The 20,791-nt window shown below is 46.5% G+C and overlaps 1 protein-coding gene across 2 annotated transcripts in view; it reads right to left on the bottom strand.

Moving 5' to 3' along the window:
- Window positions 1-20,791, bottom strand: part of CSNK2A1 (casein kinase 2 alpha 1) — a 50,320-nt gene that overhangs the window by 15,034 nt on the left and 14,495 nt on the right. For both annotated transcript variants that reach the window (XM_089662544.1, XM_089662543.1), the window contains exons 2-5: window positions 3,556-3,734; window positions 2,308-2,419; window positions 671-772; window positions 512-562 (exon numbers count right to left, since the gene is read on the bottom strand). In XM_089662544.1, coding sequence (XP_089518670.1) covers window positions 512-562; window positions 671-772; window positions 2,308-2,419; window positions 3,556-3,656 — 366 coding nt within the window. In that variant the 5' untranslated portion in view covers window positions 3,657-3,734. The remainder of the gene's footprint in view (window positions 1-511; window positions 563-670; window positions 773-2,307; window positions 2,420-3,555; window positions 3,735-20,791) is intronic.

The raw sequence follows: 20,791 nt of genomic DNA on the forward strand, positions 1-20,791 counted from the left end.
AGTACCAAGACCATGATCAGAAACACAGAGGGGATGGACCTCTCTCTGTGGAAATAATCGTAACCACTGAAGGATACGAGAAGATTTTCCTGACGCTAAGAAGCAGCCCAACCCGCCTGCAGCTGAAAAAACCCCATGAAGAACCTCACGCCTGAAGTTGTCAAATAAGGTTGAAGGATATTTAGCAAAACTTTGAGAGTTAAAAAAAAAAAAAAAAGTGTCAGTCTTGCAAATCTGGGAAACTATGGGAAGGACCCAATAGGTCAGCAGCAGCAACCAGTCTTTTACAAGAAACTAAAGCACAGAGGTAAACTTTCACACTGGATTACTGCACAGATCTGGAATATCAATCAGCGAGGCTACCCATCATAGCAAATTTCACACATGCCTCTTGTATTTACACTAACTTATTTTATCCTGAAGCTTGAAATTTCAGGTAAATGCTATAGTAACTCAAGATGTACAGTAGACCCTGAAATAACAGGACTACAGAACAGGACTCGGGCCTCACCTTAAAATCTGTGTTGTTGACATGTTCAAATACCAGTGCCGGCGTTCTGGACTGTGGGAAACACAACAACCAGGGAGTTACACACATGAAGAGGCCTAGGTGGGATCAGCAGCCAATGTTCATGATCATACATGTTTGGAGAAGATAAAGTCCGCTCACCACAGGATCTTTCACTATGTCAGCCAGTGTGATGATGTTGGGCCCGCCTCGCAAGTTCTCCAGAATTTTGATTTCACGCTTGATTTTCTTCTTCTTCACAGGCTATAAATAAAAAAGGTGGAGAGGAAAGGTGTTAGGTGGGGTAATGAACAATCGTGGGCTGAGAAGAAGTAGATGATTCAGTACACATATACTGTGCAGGAGACACTTTTTTTTTTTTTTGAGTTAAAGTAGATCAGAACTTGTCTGAATGGCATTTAGTGTCCTAGATTGTAAGCTCCCAGGATCAGGGCCCTCCTACACCCTCTTGTATTGAACTGTATTGTTGCTGTATTGTCTCCCGTTATATTGTAAAGCGCTGAGCAAACTGTTAGCGCGATATAAATCCTGAATAATAATGTGTACTTTCTCTCGTCTCTCTTTATTAACTTTGTATTGTTTTATCTCAGTGCAGCCTCTTAAAATCAGTACATGTAGACCATTGTTAACTTTTTCTGTACCTTCTCCTCCAGCTCTTTTAGTACAGATCCTACTTGCCTAGAACCCTGTAACACTTGTATTTCTCATGCATTATACAGGGCTTAGACAGAAAAAAAAAAAAAAAAAGTATTTGAATAGAAACACTAGATGATTCGCAGATGTGAAAGAGATGACCCATTTCGTCTTGAAAGCAGAAGTGAACGTTCTTTTGCTTCCGCTGTGTGATGGGACACCTAATGAAGTAGTGGGAAACCTCACCTTCGTCATTCACGGCGTGTGCTGCTAGTAATACGGAGTCCTCTCAGAGCTTCAAAGAGGGCAAACTGTTGGTGCAGCTTAGCTGTGCCTCTGACTGAAGCTGCCAATTTGCGGTGTCACAAGGTATAGTATCAAAAGGTTTTGATGGCTTATACAGTTTCTAGGACAACGGTGGCCGCGGCAGGATTGTGACCCCGATTAGAAAAATGACGGCTGCAAAATTGAATGAAGAGCTCAATCTCAGTCTTCACAGGACTAAGATTGAGCTCTGCAGTCATTTTTGCAGTAGTCGTTTTCTTATTCTGGGTCACAATCCTGCGCAATGTCCTTTTGTCAGTTTCATTCAGTTGAGCATGTTGACCGTGCTTGTACTTAACAGGCAACATTTTCAAAGAAACTGTATATGTCACGATAACCTTTGATACTGTGCCTCGCAAATAAATTGGCACAGAGGCACCAGCTAAGCGGCACCAATAATTTGAAGCTCAGTAAGCGCTGACAGGACTCCGTATTATCATCAGAGCACGCAGTGAATGAGGAAAGCGAGGCTTCCCACCTGTTAGCTGGGTGTCTCATCACAAAGCAGAAGCAAAAGAATGTTACATCACTTCTACTTTTTCACACCTGCAAACCATGTAATGTTCCCATATTTTTGTCTAACCCCACATATTTGGGTAAAATGGTTCCCTACTTTGATCAGCATTGGTTAGCGAGACAATTCTTCTGTTTTATTTAACAAAACAAAAATTCCTGATGGGGGTTCTAGCCCACTCTAGTACAAAAAAAAAGGAAAAAGAACAGAAAAAAAAAAGAAAATCAGTTAGACACTTTATTTTATCCAAGCTTAGTTTATTTTATTCAATAAAATGCCTTCTGGAGAGATACACAAAGCTACTGACCTTGAGAATTTTAACCACGACTTTCTCGTTATTGGTGATGTTGATGGCTTCGAAGACTTCGCTGTATTTGCCCCGACCAAGTTTTCTCACCAGCTGGTAGTCATCTTGGTTCCTGTAGTGAAACGAGCCATTTGTTGACATCTGCACTCCAAAACATTGGATAAGGGCTTTATCTACAGAACCAGTAATGAATCTGGTCAGGACAGGACTTTTGCCCTTGTAGTCAGATCTCAAGTGTGTTCCCAGTAATAGAAGCACCAGAGTGCTATCAGATAAAGGACTCTGAACTCCAATGTGTTTAATGACCCTCGTCATCTACCAGGAGGAGTGTGGATGCTACTGAAAGCTGAACTCCGGCATAACTATTAAATATAGGGATCACTAACATGAACCGCACCCTCATTGAAAGGAATTCAAATCCTTATTGGACACCCCAGTGATTTAGTAAGAACTAGAGAGTCAAGCATGACATGCCACTGTTCTCCGGTAAGAAAAACAAAACATACAGCTTATATCCTTCTCACTGCACTGCTTGTTTACTTCAAGAAAAAGTAGCAGAATGTTGATGAGATCATCCTTGTACTCTACCATCCTGCAAGTATGCTCCCAATGTTAGCCTGACAGCACTAGGCATCCCAACAAGGATAACCATTTCCCCCCACTCTGGGGCCTGGTGCACAAAAAGACAAGGAACTGCCTTTTAATAGCCAGGGATCACACAACTCCATCAATGATAGCAAGGGCCAGTAAGAAAGCATGAGCCAGACTGACTAAAGGAAAGCCTAAATATTTACATTGTGGCAATTTTGTTCAGCGCACACTACCAGAATTCACAGAAACCCCATGTAGGGAGGAATCCAAAGACTGTCTAGGAAGTCGCCCCCCCATCCAATAACCAAAATCCCCCAGCTGTGGACAGCAGAAGCTTGTCTACTCTTGGTACAAACTCTACAGAACGGAGAGATGTACTCCAATGACGACATTTATTTACTTTATTCAAAACGCATACCGCCAGTCCCCACCTAGACGTAAGCGTCAGAGTTGGTCACTAGGCGGGGACTGGAGGCATGCAGCACTTGTCTGAAATGAGGGTCATGAACTCCCATCTAGCTGTTCAGGCCCCCCAACAGGGCGTCTCAGCAAAGCTCAGCCCAGAGATGCCCTGTTGGTATGCTTCTGAGTGAGGTAAAGATGGAGGAGTGTACATTATGTGAATAGAACACCGCTTCAAGAACCTACAGGACTCACCCCCATTCTACAACATGCGACTCGTAGTCCCAATACTCCCGGGGTCTGTGTGTGTTCACATCCGTGTAGACACGGGCCCGGCTTGGCACAGGTCCCGACATGGCGGTCTGGTTGGCGGCCAAAGATGGACAGCAACTTTACAAGTCCAGTACAAGCAGATGGATAAGGGAGGAGAGTTGCTGTAAAACAAAACAGAGCAAAAAACAATTAGATGTCAAGAAACTCCCGACACCTAGTCCTCCCCCCCGACACCTAGTCCTCCCCCCCCCCCCGACACCTAGTCCTCCCCCCCCCCGACACCTAGCCCTCCCCCCCGACACATAGCCCTCCCCCCCGACACCTAGTCCTCCCCCCCGACACCTAGTCCTCCCCCCCGACACCTAGTCCTCCCCCCCGACACCTAGTCCTCCCCCCCGATACCTAGTCCTCCCCCCCGATACCTAGTCCTCCCCCCCGATACCTAGTCCTCCCCCCCGATACCTAGTCCTCCCCCCCGATACCTAGTCCTCCCCCCCGATACCTAGTCCTCCCCCCCGATACCTAGTCCTCCCCCCCGATACCTAGTCCTCCCCCCCGATACCTAGTCCTCCCCCCCGATACCTAGTCCTCCCCCCCGATACCTAGTCCTCCCCCCCGATACCTAGTCCTCCCCCCCGATACCTAGTCCTCCCCCCCGATACCTAGTCCTCCCCCCCGATACCTAGTCCTCCCCCCCGATACCTAGTCCTCCCCCCCGATACCTAGTCCTCCCCCCCGATACCTAGTCCTCCCCCCGACACCTAGCCCTCCCCCCGACACCTAGCCCTCCCCCCGACACCTAGCCCTCCCCCCGACACCTAGCCCTCCACCGATACCTAGCCCTCCACCGATACCTAGCCCTCCCCCGATACCTAGTCCCAACAAGCACTACCTACATATTTATAAGTGCACCCAACGCCGATCGACTTTGGAAGACTCCTTAGTGAGTAGGGGCATTGTGAGGCGTAAGGCACCACACCGTAAACCTGTCTTTTGAAATACTGAAATTATGTTTTACAGAACTCTGCATAATGCTGTGCGTTGCCACAAGCTGCTCTGCGTAATAAAGCATACATGCAGCATTCTTATGCAGTGCACACGTATGGTGTGAACTGGGATGCAGATCAACACAACTCAGCGGACATGGCGTGAACGAGCCCTTAGAGGGCCAGCTACAGTTCAGCTTACACAGGATTTATATAGCGCAGCACTTTATAATATAAAAGGAGGCCATACAGTTACCATACGCCATGACTAGGGGGGCCTGCTCATAGAAGCTGACAATCTAACAGAATAAGAGCTTACAGTATTATTTTAATAGTAAATTAACCATGAGGATTGTAAGATATTAACCACTTTCAGATCACCCTATAGCAGATGTACTGCTACAGGGCGCTACACGCGATTCTTCATTTCCGGGTAAGGACATGTGCGTGCGCACACCACCCTACCGGCACCGTTAATGGAGATGTCAATCACCAGGTGCAGACCAGCAACTGATGGCTGGGACTCTGATCAGCGGAGCAGCTGACAGGGAAGAGATCTGACTATAACCACCACAGATCTCTCTCCTGTCAGTGGGGACGTGCCGCTTTCTCTCTGCAAAGGAGAGCGATAGAAAGCAGCAGATCCCCTAGTAAAACAGTCTACAGCTATACTCCTTCACACACATTCCCAGAAGTCCGGCTCATCAATGGAGGGTGCTGCAGCAACTACCAGCTGGGACTGGAAACATTAGCAAACTTACATATTCACCAACACACCACGAATCTCCAATATGGTCCAAAAAAAAGTTTTTATTACAAAAAGAACACATCACAAAAGAAATTGGAACGTTTCGAAGCCGCAGAGGGCCCCTTCGTCAGTTATGTGATAAGTAGTAAAACAGCACGCAGTAGGAACCGTACACAGCTAACCCTTTGATTGCTCCAGAGGTTAACCCTTCCCCCTTGCTTTTTAATAGCACTGATTAGTGTCACTGGAGAAGTCAGTGGCAGTTAGTGTCACAATGCCTGCCGCAGTCCCGCTATAGGTCGACGATCACGCAAATTACGAATATAGAAAAAAAAAAATTCCAGTATATATACAGCCATTTATAGAAGCTATAACTTCCATGCAAACCATTATACACCATTGGGATTTTTTTTTTTTTTTTTTTTAAACCAAAAGACAGAAAACATTTTAGCTTAAATTTCTAAAGAAATTTTATTTTTTTATGGGGTATGTTTTACAAAAAAAAGTAAACACTTTTTTTCATTTATAATGCAAAAAAAAAAAAAAAAATCAACCCAGTAATCCTTAACCTCCCTGGCGGTATGATTCTTTCCGATTTTTTGTGCTGAAAGCGGTACCATTTTTTTGCATGGAAATATGTAGTTTTTTATTGTAGGCTGTAATTTTTAGGAATAACTCACTGAAATCTGTCCGAACAAGAGTCTAGTAAACATCCCGGGGATGATAAAATTTGAAACACGAAATCATAAATTATAATTTAATAAATAATCATAAAAAATAATAATATAATAATAAATTTAATTCAATAATATAATCAAACCAAAAACACTGAAATTTGAAATACAGAGGCAAATTCGCACATCGCTGAGCAAAGTCGCAAAATCGTTTTCAGTGTCTGATGATGAATTTCCCCCACGAATCATTATCTCTCAATTCTGCAAGTGGTTCTGATTTACCATCGCTGTTCTAAAACCGCTTTTGGCGTAAAGGGACGCTTTTTGGCCGCCATGGACTCTAAGTTTCCAGGCAGAAAGAACATTCAAAATGCAGGCAGGGCGCCGGACAAAGCAGTGGGGACAAAATGTATGTGAAATGCATTGAAATAGCAATGACAGCAAAAATTACATTTTTTAAAAAATTCTAATTTCCCGCCGGTTCCGGCGCCCGTACGTCCCAGGGACCGGAACACAGAAGCCGGATGCCGGCATCCGCCGCAGGAGATGGCCGGGGACGCTGGAGGGGACAGATCGTGGGAGCGAAGGACAAGGTAAGTGCTGCAGGGACCCCCAGAAAACGCCGCATGGTAAGCCTGAAGTGTAGCTCGGGGTTACCGCTTTTGGTATAGAAATTTTACCTCGAGCTACACTCGGGAACACCGCTAAGGAGGTTAAACACCAAAAGAAAGCTCGGTACTTGTCTGTTAATTCACCGGATATATATATATATTTTATTTAAATATATATATATATATATATATATATAAAAATAAATACGGTGAATTAACAGACAAGTACCGAAAGCTCTATTTGTGTTAAAAAAAAAAAAAAAATTAGTGTACAGTGTTGCATGACTGCACAATTGTCAGTTAAAGTAGCGCAGTGCCGTATAGCAAAAAGTAGCCTGGTCATGAAGGGGATAAATCTTTCAGGTCAAGTGATTAGTGTAACCACCAAGGATGACCCTCAATGCAGTTCTGAAAGGAAGCTTACACAGGAAACAGCGAGAAGGGTCAGAATCTGTCCTGATAGTTGCTCTCCGAGAACATCCTCAACACATACACAGTGTCAGGGATCACAGACACGGAGAAAAGGGAATATATTGCCATCGGAGACCCAGATAGCACTGAACCAACAGGCCCGAACACAACACATTTCCAGGTTCCTGGGTGGGCAAAACCGTATCAGACTGAGAACCATAGAACCTCACAATATACCTTCTCTCTGCACATCTGCCCGCCCAGAAAGGTTTCTAATCATGAAGTTGGACTCGAATAATAGCCACCCAGACGTAGACATCTTTGGTCCAAGGTTTAAAAATTTTCAATGGAAACCAGCAGGTCTAAGTGAAATCCACATTCTCACACCAAGACGGCACCCAAGCAGGATAAGCAGCAGTTAAATATCCTGTTCTCTGATCTACACTCGGGTCTCAACGTAAATACATGTGGCACCATAGGAAAGGTCCAACAAGTGTGGAAATTCTGCTCCAGCCTTTAATAAAAGGATGCCATGTAAAGCAAGTGGAACACAGTGACCTAGCAAAAATTCCGCCTCAAGTTCCCCAGACCACCCAGCTGCACGAACCAAAAAAAAAAAAAAAAAAAAAAAAAAAAAAAAAAAGGAGCAGCACATGGTTTATGGCTCTGTTCACACCACACAGGTATGAGGGAGCGCCCCACGTATAGGGCAGTCCATACATCCCTGAACCTTTTGCAAAACTGTAATCCACAGAAAAGCGCATATTTGCAGAAGTGTGGGGGTGCTACCAAAAATGACGTCGAGGGTCTGTAAAAGGGACATCACAAAGTGTGAACAGAAAACTGCGCTGTAACCAACAGCAACCAGAGCTTTCAAGGATTATCCAATAAGGCAAAAGCACAAAAAATTCAACTGTCTTCGTTAAAGTGTTACTAAACCTCGGACCCCGCAGTCATTCTATCCGGTTTGCCCTGGACCCCGCAGTCACTCTATCCGGTCTCCCGGACCCCGCATTCACTATATCCGCCCTACCCCCGGACCCTGCATTCACTGTATCCGCTCTCCCTGGACCCCGCATTCACTATATCCGCTCTCCCCGGACCCTGCATTCACTGTATCCGCCCTCCCCCCAGACCCCGCATTCACTATATCCGCCCTCCCCCCAGACCCCGCATTCACTATATCCGCCCTCCCCCCGGACCCCGCATTCACTACATCCTCTCTCCCTGGACCCTGCATTCACTATATCTGCTCTCCCCACACCCTGCATTCACTATATCCGCTCTCCCCGGACCCCGCATTCACTATATCCGCTCTCCCTGGACCCCGCATTCACTATATCTGCTCTCCCCGGACCCCGCATTCACTGTATTCGCTCTCCCCGGACCCCGCATTCACTATATCCTCCCTCTCCCCAGACCCCGCATTCACTATATCCGCCCTCCCCCCAGACCCCGCATTCACTATATCCGCCCTCCCCCCAGACCCCGCATTCACTATATCCGCCCTCCCCCCAGACCCCGCATTCACTATATCTGCCCTCCCCCCATACCCCGCATTCACTACATCCTCTCTCCCCGGACCCTGCATTCACTATATCCGGTCTCCCCGGACCCCACATTCACTATATCCGCTCTCCCCGGACCCTGCATTCATTATATCCGCTCTCCCCGGACCCTGCATTCACTATATCCGCTCTCCCCGGACCCTGCATTCACTATATCCGCTCTCCCCGGACCCTGCATTCACTATATCCGCTCTCCCCGGACCCCGCATTCACTATATCCGCTCTCCCCGGACCCTGCATTCACTATATCCGCTCTCCCCTGACCCCGCATTCACTATATCCGCTCTACCAGAGTACAAAACATGGAAATGCAGCTATTTTAGTAAATATAAACTGCTAAATACCTTTTCTCATTAGCAGTCTTGTGACTTCTATCAGTGTCCAGTAGAGCACTGGTTAATGCTTGTAGGAGTTTTCACTTTGCTCTAGGAGGATGCAGGACCCCGCAACCCTCTGGACAGAGCTGATCACGTGCACTCTCCCAAGAACAAAAAACCTCTATCCATACACACCAAACTGAGCATTTGCAGAGTGACTCCACACAATATGTTATCGGGACATAAGAGGGAGACACTGGAAGAAGTGGATGATCAGAGAAGAGAGGATCAAAGAGCTTTTTTTATACAATGTAAAGGATTAACCCCTTAGGTTCCACAGTGAGTATAACAAGCATGCTTTACTGCATCTACAGACTGATTGTACTGTTGTGGGTTTAGTAACACTTTAAATAAATGTAAAAATGTTTGTCTACTCTGGGTTGCCATCCTTAGTATATATTTTCACCCTGTTCAGCTGCTCTGAGCAAACTCCAAAGATAGCCAAGTAGTAAAGGAGATAGTGGTACTACGGAGCCAATCAGGCAATCATGGTTCCATGCCGAGCTTTCCTGAAGTTTCTGCTAACTCCCGCTTTCTACTTCTTAGATCACCAATCATACACACAAGACCGAGCTGGTTGAATTTGTTTTTTCTTTTGTATGTGGATGCTCCACGAGCTGGATTATACATCACCCAACTACCACCAACGCGTTTTGGCCTTGTCCCTCGGGCACAGATTCCTCCAAAGTCTACAAATGTTTTGATATGTTCTGTAGATGAGACATTTAATATCTTTGAAATTTCATTTTGAGGAACATTATTCTGAAATTGTTCAATTTTTAGATGTAGCTTCTCAGACTGGTGAACCTCTGCCCATCTTCACTTCTGAGACGCTGACTCTCTAAGATGCTCTTTATACTCATTCATGTTACTGGCCCGTTGCCAATTCACCCAATTTTAAAAATGTTCTTCCAGTTCGTTAGTATCCTTTATTACAGGTACTTCTATAGCACCATCAATTTACGCGGCGCTTTACACATATATATTTTTACATTCATGCAGCGGTGAACACATACGAAGATCATGCCCACATATGTAAAATGGTGTTCGCACCACACGAGGAACGTCATATTGAGAGGAATAATTCTACCTCTAAAATGGTAACCTGTAAATTTTTACAGCGTTGCCTATGGAGATCTTTAAGTACTGTAGTTTGGTGCCATTTTACATCCGTGTTCAAGTTTAGAGCACGACACATTAGGTATCCGTTTACTCGGCGTATCAGTCATTTTTTTTTAAAAAATTGTGTTTGAAAAACTGCTGCGCAAATACGGTTACATAAAGATACTGTAATTATTATTATTATACAGGATTTATATATTATTATTATACAGGATTTATGGCGCCAACAGTTTGCTCAGCGCTTTACAATATAAAGGGAGACAATACAGCAACAATACAGTTCAATACAAGAGGGATAGGAAGGCCTGATCCTGGGAGCTTACAATCTAAGAGGGAGGGGCTAGTGGTACAAAAAGGTAGTAACTGTGGGGGATGGACTGGTAGGAGGAATATGATTATTATTATACAGGATTTATGGCGCCAACAGTTTGCTCAGCGCTTTACAATATAAAGGGAGACAATACAGCAACAATACAGTTCAATACATGACTACCATTTTATTCTCTAGGGCCTCTGCTAAAAAAATATATACATATTTGGGAGTTCTAAGTAATTTTCTAGCAAACAATTTATGATTTTTACATGTAGCAGAGAAATGCTAGAATTGGCCTGGGGTGGAATGGTCCATTTTCTCAATTTAAAAAAAAATAAATAAAAAAAAAAATAAAAAAAAAATAAAAAAAAAAGAAGAAGAAGAAGAAGGAAGGTTTGAGATTTTCACATCATTGCATTCTGTTTTTATGCTGATTGCACACAGAATTGGGGTTGTGCAACACACACAGCAGAAATAGGCCAACATACCCCACAGCTATTTCCTCCTGTACCACTATCCAGGGTGGATAAAAATCAATGATTTAAAAAAAAAAAAAAAAAAAAAAAAAAATCAGATTTTTTAAATTTAAATCAGATTTTTTTAAATAAAATGCTTTTTGAGGAAAATATATTCCCATCCAAAGGTTATTCCATCATGAAATAAAGATTCGTTTTTTAATCATGTAGAATAAGTCTGTATATGTTTAATTGTTTTGGTAAATAAATTCCATGAATCCATTCACAATGTCATGCTCTTCCAGAGGTGTTTGTAAGATTATTGGGCAGTTTCTCTGCCTACAAGATATTATCACAGATGATTGGTTTACTTTGCAGTTCTCAAAACTGAATTTGACTCAGCGGAGATCACAGGCCTCTTCACAGCAAAAATGTTATAACATGAACAGAGTTAAGAAAAAGACCTTCATCCTAACTTCTACAAACCTATGAATACAGAATCAACCCCTTCAGTGCTAAGGTTCAAGAAGTTCAGTGAATAGAATAGAAACAATATTTTTCTGATTGTTTGGAGTGGAATAGATCTGCACAAGAAGAAAGTGAAGCTCAGTGCGAGGAGGGAGGGGCCGACAGTGCGAGGAGGGAGGGGCCGACAGTGCGAGGAGGGAGGGGCCGACAGTGCGAGGAGGGAGGGGCCGACAGTCTAAGTTTCTGAAAATATATATATTCTGTTTAGCCAAATTAGTTACCAAACATGGATGTTTAAGAAGATAACATATGCTGGAATGTTATTATTTCACTTGAATAAATCTATTTAAATTGTTATTAAGGAAATGATTATTTTTCTCCTTCCTAATTACAACAGAAAAGTTGTCCAAATATGAATGATTAACCTATTAAACTGGGGATAAAAAAACTAATATAAAAAGTTGTTCTAAAAATCTTCATCTACTTGTATATTAGAGTTATACCAGCAAGAATTAGTCTTTATGTAGAAAACTAGGATTTACATCATGATCTAAATTGTGATTTAAATCAAATCCACCCTGCCACTAGCCCCTCCCTCCTAGATTGTAAGCTCCAAGGATCAGGGCCCTCAAACCCCTCGTGTATTGAATTGTATTGTTGCTGTATTGTCTCCCATTATAATGTACAGAGCTGAGCAAACTGTTGGCACTATATCAATCCTGTATAATAATATAAAATGAACATAAATGACCACCACCGACACAAAGTGCCAAAAAGTAAAAAAAGTTCTGATTAAACCACAGATCTATAAAGATTATTAGATCAAAATATCCTGCGCTCTCTTTTCCGGTTTCTGCTTGTCACTAGTCCAACTAGCACTGGGCCATTTTGTACAGTGACCACAAGGACTTGTTTTGGCCCAAAAAACAAAAAAAAAAAAAACACCACAATATCCCATACATTAACACCTCCCCCCCCCCCCCCCCCATACATGCACTGAAATACTACGCAGTCCATCGCAGCTCCCTGCAGTACCGGCTTCTAATTAAACATAAATTCCCATCGCCACAGGGTCTGCAGTGCCAAATCAATCAATACATTGATAAGCCTTCCAACATGCTGGTATACACGCAGAGAGAGGTCTGAACGCAGAGCAAATGCTAATTCCAGCTGGGGTAATGTCATTAGGATCAGGAGAGGGGGCACACCCACGACAGCCCACATCTCTCAGTAACATGATTCCAACTGACTGAAATCTGGTGTCTATGGGTCATGCATTTAGCACGGCCTTAGTTGTTAAACCTTGCAGCGTCATCCTTACCCCAAATGTACTGATAGTAAAATAACTGTCTGATGAACACAACTGTGTGAACGCAAGGATGTCAGAATCCATTAATAGTTCAAAAATGGGAAAGCACTGGTTACAGACATCCAGTACCATACGGATCATACTAGAGGACATGAACTACACCCCTACTACAAATACAACACGGTACTACATTCTGGTGAAGCATACAGTCGCAGGCAGCACATGGAATTCTACCACACAGCAGTAGTATTCTGTAGAGTCCAATCCATGGTTCCACCATGACCAATCCAAACCATGGGCTAGGGAAAGGGATATCCCCATTGCCTTCATTTCTGTGGATTCATCCACCTAAATGCCCACCCTCATCAACACTACTACCCCACCAACCTCGCTGATACATATCTAGGGCTTTGCAACCAGAAATTACACCTCTTTCCAACCCGGCCCAATGAGCCTAATCATGGAGAACCCAGAATTCCCCTCAGGGATGAACTGCAAAAGATTTTTACAATGGCAGGAATCTAGACGCTCTCCCATCCAACAAGCCATCAGATATAATGGAGTTAAGGACAATGGCGTCTCTATTTCCAACTCTGACATTTCTACGATAATGTTACAGGGACAGGCCAGCTTCATAGGGATCTGATCCCATTGCAGGACCCAAGCCTCTCCAAAAGTGCCACCATGCCATCTCTTCCCTCAGGGGCTTTCCCCAACCCAGTACGGGACAGGTTCATCCAGCACCCAGGGCAAGGAGGCAGAACTGCACCCCCTCCTAATACATGCTATACAATTACTGAACCACCTTGTGCCCATACTTTGCCCAGTTTTTCCAACTTCCCATGGTTGGCATGGAGTGTGCACCACTTTCAGGTAGCATGGTGTATTTTTGTGTCAGCTGTGGGTGGATGAGGTGGAGAGCAGGTAGGTTGGAGCATGGGGTGACAGCAGTAGCTGTCAGAGAAGACATGAAACTGGTGGATGGTTGCTAGCCACTGATCTGGAGCTTGTGTGTGGTGAAGGGGAGCACTCCCCTATTGCTGTACCATGGGCGACTGCCCCTCCTGCCCACCCCATGATCCCCCAACCATCCATTCTATGTCTAGCACTGGGAGCAGGAACATAGTCTGTGTGCCAGTCAGTGAGTCTCCCGACCCAACAATCTAACTATGCAGGGTGGATCAGAGAGGGAGGTCTGAGGCTCCCGAGTCTGCCCACTGCAGTGAGCGGTGTTGTACGGTTATCACCTCTTCCATCACCATGGACTACTATGGGGAAGGTACAAGACCAGTGGCCAGGGGGAAAAGGGCCTATCAGCCACTGGTCTTGTGAACAGGATATGAGGAGGGCAGAGGGCCTTTCATACAACGAAGAATGCTGGATTTCTCACTGGCAAGAGGACCATGTGCAATAACATCAACAATTTCTTGAAAGGTATGGAAGCACCTGCACATGTATATACAAACATTTGCCTCGGAGTTCTGCTTTAAAATACATACAGTTGTTATAACTGTATCCAGGACCCCGGTTCTCCAACAAAAACATATGCTGACAATTGTTGAGACAAGACCCCATCGTAATTGCCGATACCTGCCTATCCACCACTGCTACACCTAGAACGCTGATATTTGTGGAGTGAACATACACCGAGGTTGGGCATTCTCAAGAAGCACATTTTTAGAGTTAGGGGTACCAGCCATCACACTGCAAATTTGAGGATACCAAAACCTGTAATAAATTCTGCTGCACACGCATATCATGAGGAAATGCATATAGGAAGCAATTTTTTTAATTATTTATATTTGTAGAATAAAACCTCAGAAAAGTAGACAATTGTAAAATTCCAAATCCATCCAGGCTGACTTCACAGCCAGCTATGTTATCACACAGGCCAAGGATACAACACACATCCGCTGCAAAAACACTCAACAGCCCAAACTTCACACAGATTCTAAATGAGAACAAGTGCTGTAGGCTGTGGTACCAGATACAAAGGAACACTGCAAAGAAACGGTGCAAAAATATTCCAAAAAACTACCACCACACATGCACTTTAAACCTCTGCACTGAGCAGCCCCAACCCTCCTCTTCCTGGGTCCCCCACAGGCACTCCCGGCTCCTCTCCCCATAGTAAGCAGCTTGCCATGGGGGGCACACGTACATGCTTGCTCCAGAGGTGGCTCTGTATGTCCATAGACACACACAGCATGGCTCAGCCCCATCCCCTCTGCAGTGGTTATGATTGACAGCAGGAGGAGCCAATGACTCCTGCTGCTATCTCTGAGCCTATGAGGAGGGAGAGAGCAGCTGCTCCAGTGCACAGCACTGGATCAAGATAGGGCTTTTGTATGTAAAGGGTGGGAAGACAGCGAGCTGCATTCAGAAGGTGTAAAAACGTAAAAAAAAACCTTCAACCTTTAGAACCACTTTAAAAATAGTTAAAAGTATGACTCTAAAGTGTGAAAACAATGTTGTCAGCCTCACATTTATTTTTCCACTTCGGGTACTGTAGAAGACACCTTATACCGCACCCATCCTGGAAAGGAACCATTCCCATTGCAAACGTGTTCAGATACGCTCGGAAGGTTTAACCCCTAGCAGATGGAATAGCCTCGCTTTCTATGTCCCCTTCCTGCAGGATTTCAAGAGGCTTTGGCCAAAGATAAATGAATGGATGCAGTATAGAGGTTTTTTTTTAATGTACATAAGGAACAAAGATTCCTATCATGTTGGGTAGGTCCTCATGAACAAGGCTGTTTTTGGCTGACGTTTCTTTCTACAGCAAGTAAACCCTCCCAGCATGTTATCCGATGTGTCCATCCCCGGCGCGTTATCCCACGTGTCCATCCCCGGCGCGTTATCCCACGTGTCCATCCCCGGCGCGTTATCCCACGTGTCCATCCCCGGCGCGTTATCCCACGTGTCCATCCCCGGCGCGTTATCCCACGTGTCCATCCCCGGCGCGTTATCCCACGTGTCCATCCCCGGCGCGTTATCCCACGTGTCCATCCCCGGCGCGTTATCCCACGTGTCCATCCCCGGCGCGTTATCCCACGTGTCCATCCCCGGCGCGTTATCCCACGTGTCCATCCCCGGCGCGTTATCCCACGTGTCCATCCCCGGCGCGTTATCCCACGTGTCCATCCCCGGCGCGTTATCCCACGTGTCCATCCCCGGCGCGTTATCCCACGTGTCCATCCCCGGCGCGTTATCCCACGTGTCCATCCCCGGCGTGTTATCCCACGTGTCCATCCCCGGCGTGTTATCTGATGTGTCTGTGCACACAGACTGTAATCAACAATTTTTTGGCTGGGGCGTTTCTTGGCTGGAAAAACCCAGGACTAGTGGGTTTCTAGGAGTTTTTTTAGCTTTAAAAAAAGCGGTAAAACGCCGTAAACCAGCCTTTTGGACTTTTTTTTTAGCCAAAAAAAAAATAAAAAATTTTTTTGGTAAAAAAAAAAAAGCTAAAAAATGCGAAAGCAGCTAAACGCTAAAAAAGGGCAGAAAATCTCATGTTTTTAACGTGAAGTTACACGGCTAATCTTACCAGCGTTATCAAAAGCCTAAACACTCCAAAGGCTGGCATGAGGCAGTAATAGGAGCTTCCAAGCTAACTGCTCTGTGCTACCTCATCCTACCCAGGAGCTGCCACAGGTTCACAGCAACACTGTACAACCGGTACCTACAGGCAGCTTACCACCAGGCACTCTGGGATGCACCCGCACTGATACGGAGTACTTTCATTTGTACTCATGAACATGCTCCCAAAACCGATACTTTGTGGTGTGACTTGAGTCCATACAAAATGAATGGGCGCAAGTTGAACTGCAAAGAATGGCATGAGATTTTACTAGTATTACAAGCCTGGATTCACACAGGAGCGGGAAACCGCATGTGATTCAGACAGGAATCCCACTGCATTCCTGATAAAATCACACGCCATTCTCAGCAGTGCAATTTGCGCCCATTCATTTTGTATGGACGCAAATCACACTGCAAAGTATCGGTATCAGCGAGCATTTGCCCTTAAGTATCGGTACTTGTACTTGCTGATAAACGGTCGGTCCATCCCTAGGGACAATATGCATCGGCAAGAGCGGATGACGTCACCCACATGTGCGCAGTGACGCTCAGCATACAGTGTGCCGTCACAGACTCGGCAATTCAAACAGGGCTGTCCCAGCTCCCCAGGTGAATATGGAAGCACCAGGGAGCAATGACAGCGCTGTACTGTAGGGCTCTGTGTACAGGTAAGTGTTAGAATGTGCTGGTATGCAGTGTATACTAGTTCATTATGCCCTGCAGGACAGATTTTGTTTTATTTTTGTGGCAGGTTTACTACCTCTGGCTGGCTAGAAGTGCTGATCCAGCCAGTAAGTCTGTTATTTTTCATCGGCACAAGCTCTCCTGCAAATGTAGGAGTTGGAGGGTTGAGACAAACCGTTGAACACTGACAGTGGTGCTTACTATGCTCAGCTTTTATTCATTTATGTAAAATCTTTATTCCAAAAGGAAGTACTGTTGCTGTAACTGCTTAAGAATGTGTGCTTAAGTTTAGCTTCAGTTTGCTATTGTATCTAAATCTGCTAGTACATCTAATACTCCCCTCCCCACAGACTGACAATGCTGCTTTCCAAAAGTGGCCCCCTGTGTGCCTGCACCCCGAGTGCGGGCGCTCTAATAAAGGAGGTGTGTTACTGGTCAGATCAAGAGGTGAAAAGAGAGGGGAAAAGATAGAAAACTAATGCAGCCAACCATAGCAACCAAAGACAAAGAAGTGCCAACTTATTTCTGCTGCTCTCCACAAAAAGTTGATACATGAAATTCCAGGTCAACAGCTTAATTCACAGATCTAATACATTTAAGTTGACCATTTTATACAAAGGTTTTTATTTTCCTGCCTTTTTTGTGATTTACGCACATCTGCCACACAGCCATTCATTTCCTGGTTCAGCAATGAAGCTTTTGGCATCATCTCTCCATTCCCAATCTCCTCGCTGGACAATGAAATGTCGACAATACTTCAGTAGTTGTGCTAAACCCGGAAGATGCAGCTCTCAATACAGGGAATTATTATTATCATACAGGATTTATATATTATTATTATACAGGATTTATATTATTATTATACAGGATTTATGGCGCCAACAGTTTGCTGAGCACTTTACAATATAATGGGAGACAATACAGTTCAATACAAGAGGGATAGGAAGGCCCTGATCCTGGGAGCTTACAATCTAGGAGGGAGGGGCTAGTGGTACAAAAAGGTAACTGTGGGGGATGGACTGGTAAAAGGAATAGAAGATTCCATTGTTACCTGACGGCAGGATAGGCTTCCCTGAAGAGATAAGTTTTCAGAGATCGCCTAAAAGTGAGCAGAGTAGGTGATAGTCTGATAAATTGGGGTAGAGAGTTCCAGAGGATGGGGGAAGCTCTGGAGAAGTCCTGGAGACAAGCATGGGAGGAGGAGACAAGGGAGCTAGAGAGCAGGAGGTCGTGCGAGGAGCGGAGAGAACAGTTTGGGTGATATTTGGAGACAAGATTGGTGATGTAATTTGGGGAGTTATAAATGGCTTTATATGTTATTGTTAATGTTTTGAATTTTATCTGTTGGGAAGCCAGTGGAGGGATTGGCAGAGAGGGATGGAGGACACGGAGTGGAGGGATTGGCAGAGGGGGATGGAGGACACGGAGTGGAGGGATTGGCAGAGGGGGATGGAGGACACGGAGTGGAGGGATTGGCAGAGGGGTATGGAGGACACGGAGTGGAGGGATTGGCAGAGGGGTATGGAGGACACGGAATGGAGGGATTGGCAGAGGGGTATGGAGGACACGGAGTGGAGGGATTGGCAGAGGGGGATGGAGGACACGGAGTGGAGGGATTGGCAGAGGGGGATGGAGGACACGGAGTGGAGGGATTGGCAGAGGGGGATGGAGGACACGGAGTGGAGGGATTGGCAGAGGGGGATGGAGGACACGGAGTGGAGGGATTGGCAGAGGGGGATGGAGGACACGGAGTGGAGGGATTGGCAGAGGGGGATGGAGGACACGGAGTGGAGGGATTGGCAGAGGGGGATGGAGGACACGGAGTGGAGGGATTGGCAGAGGGGGATGGAGGACACGGAGTGGAGGGATTGGCAGAGAGGGATGGGGGACACGGAGTGGCGGGATTGGCAGAGGGGGATGGGGGACACGGAGTGGCGGGATTGGCAGAGGGGGATGGGGGACACGGAGTGGAGGGATTGGCAGAGGGGGATGGGGGACACGGAGTGGAGGGATTGGCAGAGAGGGGTGGAGGACACGGAGTGGAGGGATTGGCAGAGAGGGGTGGAGGACACGGAGTGGAGGGATTGGCAGAGAGGGGTGGAGGACACGGAGTGGAGGGATTGGCAGAGGGGGATGGAGGACACGGAGTGGAGGGATTGGCAGAGGGGGATGGAGGACACGGAGTGGAGGGATTGGCAGAGGGGGATGGAGGACACGGAGTGGAGGGATTGGCAGAGGGGGATGGAGGACACGGAGTGGAGGGATTGGCAGAGGGGGATGGAGGACACGGAGTGGAGGGATTGGCAGAGGGGGATGGAGGACACGGAGTGGCGGGATTGGCAGAGGGGGATGGGGGACACGGAGTGGCGGGATTGGCAGAGGGGGATGGGGGACACGGAGTGGCGGGATTGGCAGAGGGGGATGGGGGACACGGAGTGGAGGGATTGGCAGAGGGGGATGGGGGACACGGAGTGGAGGGATTGGCAGAGAGGGGTGGAGGACACGGAGTGGAGGGATTGGCAGAGAGGGGTGGAGGACACGGAGTGGAGGGATTGGCAGAGAGGGGTGGAGGACACAGAGTGGAGGGACTGGCAGAGAGGGGTGGAGGACACAGAGTGGAGGGACTGGCAGAGAGGGGTGGAGGACACAGAGTGGAGGGATTGGCAGAGGGGGATGGAGGACACGGAGTGGAGGGATTGGCAGAGGGGGATGGAGGACACGGAGTGGAGGGATTGGCAGAGGGGGATGGAGGACACGGAGTGGAGGGATTGGCAGAGGGGGATGGAGGACACGGAGTGGAGGGATTGGCAGAGGGGGATGGAGGACACGGAGTGGAGGGATTGGCAGAGGGGGATGGAGGACACGGAGTGGAGGGATTGGCAGAGGGGGATGGAGGACACGGAGTGGAGGGATTGGCAGAGGGGGATGGAGGGATTGGCAGAGGGGGATGGAGGACACGGAGTAGAGGGATTGGCAGAGGGGGATGGAGGACACGGAGTAGAGGGATTGGCAGAGGGGGATGGAGGACACGGAGTAGAGGGATTGGCAGAGGGGGATGGAGGACACGGAGTGGAGGGATTGGCAGAGGGGGATGGAGGACACGGAGTAGAGGGATTGGCAGAGGGGGATGGAGGACACGGAGTAGAGGGATTGGCAGAGGGGGATGGAGGACACGGAGTAGAGGGATTGGCAGAGAGGGGTGGAGGACACGGAGTGGAGGGATTGGCAGAGGGGGATGGAGGACACGGAGTGGAGGGATTGGCAGAGGGGGATGGAGGACACGGAGTGGAGGGATTGGCAGAGGGCGGTGGCTGATACAGAACGGTTAGTAAGGTGGATGGGTCTGGCAGCGGCATTCATGACAGATGTAATACTGAACCAGGAAGTAGTAGAATGATTTTATAGACGAACAGAGTTTTACCAAAAAAACTAGTGTTTTTTTTTTTTAGTTCCTGTTATTTCAACTGCGTATGGAACAGTTTCAGCGGAATGCGGCTCCAAGATCATCGCCGTGTACAGAATTGTGAAATTCCACAAAGGATCTAAATACGATGGATGCCATGCTAGTATCAAAACGGAGCAAAAATAAAACCACAGTACTTATCGGCATCTGGAAAGCACAGAAAACACTTTGATTTTTTTTTTATGTCCAGTGAGGCCTAAATAATTAAACAGATCATCATACTACTTTATTTTCTTCTGATACAAACCAGCATTGACGCTCACTACCCCACAAGCCCCGAAATGCTAACAGCGCCACTAATCTTTGCTCTGCTAGAAGAAAACAATGGGGGAATAACTGAATACTTCCAGCCAGGTCAATGTCTACAGCAATGGAGGGAGCAGCTTGCAGGCACATCTACGGACGCACACAGCGAGCACACGGGTGCCACCGTAGCACCTAGCTTGC

The sequence above is a fragment of the Staurois parvus genome, unplaced genomic scaffold, assembly GCF_062004578.1.
Source record: "Staurois parvus isolate SC_StPar_1 unplaced genomic scaffold, SC_StPar_1.0 ptg001490l, whole genome shotgun sequence".
In the NCBI taxonomy this organism is placed as follows: Eukaryota; Metazoa; Chordata; class Amphibia; order Anura; family Ranidae; genus Staurois; species Staurois parvus.